This window comes from Salmo trutta, chromosome 6, assembly GCF_901001165.1.
Source record: "Salmo trutta chromosome 6, fSalTru1.1, whole genome shotgun sequence".
Classification (NCBI taxonomy): Eukaryota; Metazoa; Chordata; class Actinopteri; order Salmoniformes; family Salmonidae; genus Salmo; species Salmo trutta.
In genome coordinates this window covers 20,710,219-20,716,738 of record NC_042962.1, presented here as the reverse complement: position 1 = coordinate 20,716,738, position 6,520 = coordinate 20,710,219, and the positions used below count along the sequence as shown (strand labels likewise).

General features: G+C 45.8%; 1 protein-coding gene across 4 annotated transcripts; it reads right to left on the bottom strand.

Moving 5' to 3' along the window:
- Nucleotides 1–281: 281 nt before the first annotated feature.
- On the bottom strand, nucleotides 282–5,739 carry aoc1 (amine oxidase copper containing 1). 4 transcript variants are annotated; one of them, XM_029755698.1, is made up of 5 exons: nucleotides 5,595–5,739; nucleotides 3,320–4,864; nucleotides 2,314–2,602; nucleotides 1,596–1,728; nucleotides 282–1,411 (listed from the first exon to the last, which is right to left on the bottom strand). In XM_029755698.1, exons 2-5 carry the CDS (start codon nucleotides 4,860–4,862, stop codon nucleotides 1,142–1,144), a joined length of 2,235 nt encoding a protein of 744 aa, XP_029611558.1. In that variant the 5' UTR covers nucleotides 4,863–4,864; nucleotides 5,595–5,739; the 3' UTR covers nucleotides 282–1,141. The 4 variants fall into 4 exon arrangements, with proteins under 4 accessions (XP_029611558.1, XP_029611557.1, XP_029611556.1 ...); XM_029755697.1 differs by having other exon boundaries at nucleotides 5,603–5,739; XM_029755696.1 differs by having other exon boundaries at nucleotides 5,599–5,738.
- Nucleotides 5,740–6,520: the final 781 nt, after the last annotated feature.

Genomic DNA, 6,520 nt, shown 5'->3' with positions numbered 1-6,520 from the left:
AAAATGTCGGCGCACACGTTTATAAGGTTCTGATTGTAAAATGCCATAGACAACAATTGTTGGCTTATATTCCCTAGGCCTGCTTTTCACATTGCTGATGTTGAATAGTTGCCTTTTGTCTGATTGTACAGCTACAAAAGTCACTGCTGTCGTCAATGCTTGAAGACTAAACCTTTCCCAACTTTTAATGTCATTTCCAAATTCCAGTACAGTTTGAGAATACATGGTCAAGTCAATCAATCTGATCAAAAACACCCAATTGAAAAGAAGCGATACAACCCAAATGTTATACTATTTAATTTGATGCAGTTAGTTCTTTATTGTATGTAATTAAAAGTAGCCAGGAGTACCTAAAGGAAAACTGTCCCAAAGATAAAACAAATGGAGGGAAAGCTGAGTTCTAAAACATTGTAGAATGTTCTATCGGTTCGCTCCCTGCATGTTGCGTGGGGGCAGCCGGTTGCCCCGGACAATGGTGCAGGTGAATCCTGGACTGTTTGTGGGGCAGTTCCGGATCGGCCTGTTTGCTCAGCTAACTTTTTCCCAGTGAAAACATTCTCGCCATGCAGGCCTGCTGGGATCCAGAAGCCTGGCGGACGGTGGCTGATCCCGGCATCCTGCATCCTGGATGCTCAGAGCAACTAAACCCCGTCCATGGAGACCCTCACCCAACAGGGTTTTGAGTGCTTTGACCCCCAGGCCTCACACACAATAAGGTTAGCATGACAACCACAGTAAAAAGGAAAACAATCATTCTGCTAGATCTGGGATGGATACATAAGTATATACATGGCAACACTTGTCTGGGAGTTATGATTATAGAGGATTTCTATTGAAATGTGCCTATGGATAAGAATGGTAAATTGCTTCAATCAATTTGCGTACTCATAAAAAAAAATGGAATACCACAAAAAATACCAAATATTCTTATTCTTTCACATTTCAACAAGTTCAGGTAAGATATCAACATAATATAAATTTTGTTAATGCCTGTGTCATAATGCATTCTTTTGCATTTAAATGATTTTTAAGTTAAATGTCGGAGTCAAGATTTAAATGTCAGCTCACATTAATTTGGCACCACTCAGACGCGAGGATGGAACCACCATTTTGTGTCTTTCCTGTCACTCACACCAGTCCCTCAGACTCCTGCGTAAGTGCCGTTGTAGAAGAAAGGCTTGTCAGTCACACAATGACCTACGACCTCTGGGGTCCATCTCTGGACCTTCGGCTTCCCCTCTTTGTCTGGCCGGACAATGACGGTACTGCGGGATGAGAGAGAGGGGTCCTCATCAAAGAAGTTGAAGGGACGCAGGAAGAATCCCACAGCGTTGCCGGGCGTTGCCGTATTGGGGATGTCCTCCGAGTGGGGCACGTGCAGGAAGCCCACTGTCACCCAGGCAACCAGGTCCTACACAAAAGATATTGTCAAGTTGATTGATGAATTAATTAATTGGATTGATTATTGAGTTATACAATTATAATTCCGTAACCTGTGTAAGTAAGGAATTATACACAGTAATGTCATCCAGGGTTGAGAAGCTGCCAGTATAAATCTGAGAATGAGTTGCGTTATTGATAGCAGCAGGTCTAACCTGGTTGGTGATGTTTTCATTGTTGCGGATGTAGTCCTCAAAGGAGACCACAGGCTCCCAGGGGTCGTTCTGAGTGTAGATACTACTGCTGGTGGGCTCACTGTCCTTGTGCCTGGTCACAGCCAATGGGTATCTACAGAGGAAAAGTAATCCATTGTCACTCTCACTAATACAGATCATATGTACTGAGCTTTAGATAAACTGAATCAGAACTTTCTGACAGTAGATGATTAGAGAGAGATAGAGAGAGAGAGAGAGAGAGAGCGAGAGAGAGAGAGAGAGAGAGAGAGAACCAGATAGATAGATAGATAGATAGATAGATAGATAGATAGATAGATAGATAGATAGATAGATAGATAGATAGATAGATAGATAGATAGATAGATAGATAGATGATAGATCATTGATATATCTCTTATAATAATGATCTGTGCACCCCTCATACACCACAGTATCCATTTCCCATATTCTCTGAATTATCATGGAATTGCTGTCTGTAGTTCATGGTACCTGTACGTTTTATTCATTATTTTATGCTAGGGTATAAAGGGATGCTACTACCCCACCAGTAGTAGTCTACGGGAGGGAACTACTGAACAGATGGAGTGGAATGAACTGAGGTTGACTTTAGACCTCTTCTGATGTATCAAAAGTAAGATTTGATTAAATTAGCTTTTAGGGTTAACTATCCCTTAAACTAGCTGTGTGTTTCTGTTACCTGGACCAGCTGATGCCGTTCTCCTCTCTCCAGCCACGGGGAAGCACACTGTTGGCGTGGGAGTTGTACTGGATGCGGTACCCTTTCTGGTGGCCCCACTTGTTCTTCTCATTGGGGTTGTAGAAGTGCACGTAACGGGGGAACTTTTTGCCAAATCGGAAGGCTGCGCTGCGTTCCGTTTGGTGTTGCGTCTTGACGAGCTTGGATTGGACGACAGAATGTTTATGGCTCCACGGGTTGGTGAAGTTCACGTACTTGAGGTCCATCGACTCAAAGCTGTTCTCCCGACCTGGACCGTTTGACAAAAGCAGTCATATACTGAACAAAAATATAAACACAACATGTAAAGTGTTGATCCCATGTTTATTGAACTGAAATAAAAGATTCCTAAAAATGTCCATATGCACAAAGAGCTTATTTATCAAAAATGTTGTGCACTAATTTGTTTACATCCCTGTTAGTGAGCATTTCTCCTTTGCCAAGATAATCCATCCACTTGACATGTGTGGCATGTCAAGAAAAGGGGTGGTGCTGAGGAGTATTTCTTTCTGTCTATATTAAAGCCCTTTTGTGGGGTAAAACAACTTCTGATTAGCTGGGCCTGGCTCCCCAGTGGGTGGGCCTGACTCCCAAGTGGCCGGGCCTATGCCCTCACTCATTAAAACCTCCCTTTATTGCCATTTGTTGATTTGAAATGCAGTTGACCTAAGCACTAATGTCATGTTCTGAAGCAGATATTGCACAGACTAGGCATACCATTTCACGTGTGATTTATCAATTGTATTGCCCATGGTGCAGAAATGAGAGCTTATTTTGTGTTTCTTGTCAATGACACACCAAAATGGTTGACAATCTCATGTTATTGTTTTTGGCTGGGAGCAACACTCATAAACTATCTAGGAGAGTCACTCATAATGCAATGTTTGACCAAAGTTGTAAAATACCTTTTAGAATCTACTTCCCTAGAAGTGTGGCCACGCGACCAGATTATTAAAACAGAACTCACCGGCAATATCAAGGTCAACCTTGTAGTGGATGAGATGAGTGTGCAGGTTACCAAGTACGAAGTTATACACCTTAGAGCCGTAGTGCAGTCCATTAGGCGTAAAGAAGGTGGCGTGGATGTAGCCGGTGGCACTGACCCTGGACTCCATCACTCCGTTCTGGTAGAAGAGAAAGTCCCAGATGTAGTCGTAGTTATAGACGGTGGAGGTGGTACGAAGCACCAGCACGTGGTTCTCCAGACCCCCGAAGAAGTTGTAGCTCCCCTGGAAGTTACTGTTGTAGTGCCTCCTCAGAGGCATCCCTGTGGTCATTTCAAACACACACAAGGCATTCTTGTAGCGCATGGGCTTATCCGTGTCGTAGTAATGGTGCAGGTCTAAAAAGGTTGCGATTTCGGGGCAGTCAATGCCAGGCGCCAGCTCGTAGTCCACAGTTCCCATGGCCCAGCCAGCGTCTATGTATTTGGTCTGCATGGCGGCGGGGGTGTCGCCTGAATAGAAGGCGATGGCCTCCTGGAGACTGACCTCGTAGGCGATGCGCTCTCCATTGAAGCGCAGGTCAAAGATTTGGAGGCCGGCGGAAGAGCGGACTCGGAAGGCAAAGGACCAGCCGGCGTATTCCACAAAGTTCCCATCCACGTGGTAGCGAGGGCCTTGGGGCTCTACCAGCTTGGGCCCATGAATGTCGGTGCGCGTGTTGCTGTGCCCACGGGGAATGTAAGTGGAGTACAAGTCTTCATCGTCATGGTCAGGAAGCTGGACCTTCGCCAGCGTTCCCTTCTCATATCGGTCTGCCAGTTCTTCCACGTTGTCAAAGTACTGGTCGTTGTACCAGACCTTCTCCACCGTCCAGCGCTCAGGGTCCAGATCTTTATGGTTCACCAGGACCTCAAAGCCCACAGGGTGGATGAAGTAGCCCTCTACGAACTTCTGCAGCATGATCCAGGTCCTCCTCTCACCCGACTCCAAACCACGGGGCGCGATGTCCGAAAAAGTCAGGCAGCGGTTGGTGCAGTTGTGGAAGGAAAATCCGCCCGTGGTCTCAAACAGGACCTTGTGGACCTTGGCAGTAATCTTCTGCAAGATGTCAATGATGTGCGAGTACTCCGCCGCCGTGATGGGTCGCGACTCAAACCGAATGGGCCGGTCTCCCTTGAAAGTCTTCCCCGTGTACGAAGTAGGGAAGGGCAGCGGACTCACGATGAACTCAGTGATGTTGGGCTGGGCCTGGTTCCCGAACTGCACCACCACCCTGGCCTGGCGTGTGGGCTTGGCCTGGCCCCGGTCCAGGGTCCTCAGGGCCTCGTGCTTCCGAGGCAGGTGGAGCTCCATCAACAGGATGCTGTTCTTCTTCAGGTCCTTGCCCCGGGTCGCTGTCAGACCCAGCTCTGGCTTGCCTTGCAGGTAATCCCGGACGTCACGCATCTCACGGGGTGTCAGGTCGGCGAACATGGAGGCTCCATGGTGAGCCCACTCCCGGCCACGAGAGGCTTCACACACGCCCAGAGCAACCAGCAGCACCAGCAGACAGCAGCACCTGGCCATGTCTATGGAGACACAACAAGTAGAGAAGACGGCCAGGAATTATTCGAGAACGTGCTCTTATAGTCACCGACAACCCTGTCCTTCCTATTGAAATGACCCTTGCACTTGAGTTATTGAGCTATGTATAATGCTTATCTAATAAAAGCACTTGAGTAAACCCTACACTGATCTTATAGCGTGCTTCCTCCGTTTCCTCCAGTGCTGAAAAGAGAAACATACATACTGTAGCATATTTAGCATCCAGACTGGGACACATTCCCCCCACCCACCCGTTCTCTCCCCCCCACCCCCCGTTCTCTCCCCCCCACCCCCCGTTCTCTCCACAGCTGGAAAAGCAAACCTCCTCCTTCTCATCCTTCCCCTCCTCCCCCTTTCTTTACCACTCTTTTTTTCCTCTCCCTCTGGTCTTCTAACAGTATGGATCAGCTTCCATGCAGTGGGGATCTTCGTACAATGTTTCCTTTCCTCCCCTCTCTGCCCTGTCTCTGTTAATGTTGCATGTGTATCGACCCCTGTCAAGTCTGTTCTGTTCTCAGCAGCACACCAATGGGTCCTCACTTGAATCTGGGACTTATGTGTTACAGATTGCTTCTTTCCATCAGTTTGATTTTATAACATGCTTATGTAACCTATTTATGTAATATTGTGATATGCTGCAATGAGGCAGAACACGAAAAGCATGCAAATCAGAGCACTGTAGGCAGTGCACGACTTTGTAACAAAGAAACTGACCTACCTACAGTAGGCACTTCAAACGTTGAAGGGTACTCCTGTTTCCAGCCCTGAGTGAAACAATGTTGCTTTGTCCAGAACCAGAACAGCCCAAGCAGTTGTATCCTTCCCTTTGCAGTTCAGATGGAAGAGATGTAATATGAAAACAGGGCTCAATGAGCAGCTGCTTTTATTTTGCCTTCAACTTTGCAGCGGCGGAACAGGATTGGTCACCAAGAGGTTGTAAAAGTGTTGAAATCTCAGGTCTACTGTATAGATGATTAATTCCACAGGGGGGCACGCAGAGAAATTGAGCAACAAGTGATTTTGAAACGATTTGATTAGTGTCACCTTGCCAAGTCACCTTGCCATGGTTAAACGCGGTGGTTCACACTTTCAGTTTTGTGCGAATGCTGCTAGGTAGGTTTTAATAGTCACTGTGGTGACAACATCCCCTATACACTTCCTGATGAACTCAGTCATCATGTCCGTATATACGTCAATGTTATTCTCAGAGGCTACCCAGAACATATCCCATGATATTTATTAATTAATTTATTTTATTTTATTTATTTTATTTCACCTTTATTTAACCAGGTAGGCAAGTTGAGAACAAGTTCTGATTTACAATTGCGACCTGGCCAAGATAAAGCAAAGCAGTTCGACAACATACAACAACACAGAGTTACACATGGAATAAAACAAACATACAGTCAATAATACAGTAGAAAAATAAGTCTATATACAATGTGAGCAAATGAGGTGAGATAAGGGAGGTAAAGGCAAAAAAGGCCATGGTGGCAAAGTAAATACAATATAGCAAGTAAAAACACTGGAATGGTAGATTTGTAGTAGAAGAAAGTGCAAAGTAGAAATAATGGGGTGTAAAGGAGCAAAATAAATAAAATAAATAAATATAGTAGGGGAAGAGGTAGTTGTTTGGGCTA

What these genes read in the sequence shown, in the direction of transcription:
- aoc1 (XM_029755698.1), bottom strand. Translation starts at nt 4,862, where the DNA reads ATGGCCAGGTGCTGCTGTCTGCTGGTGCTGCTGGTTGCTCTGGGCGTG. An exon ending in GGTTGACCTTGATATTGCCG is followed by an intron (nt 2,603 to 3,319) that starts GTGAGTTCTGTT and finishes CAAACGGTCCAG; the next exon opens with GTCGGGAGAACAGCTTTGAG. An exon ending in ATGAAAACATCACCAACCAG is followed by an intron (nt 1,412 to 1,595) that starts GTTAGACCTGCT and finishes TCTTTTGTGTAG; the next exon opens with GACCTGGTTGCCTGGGTGAC.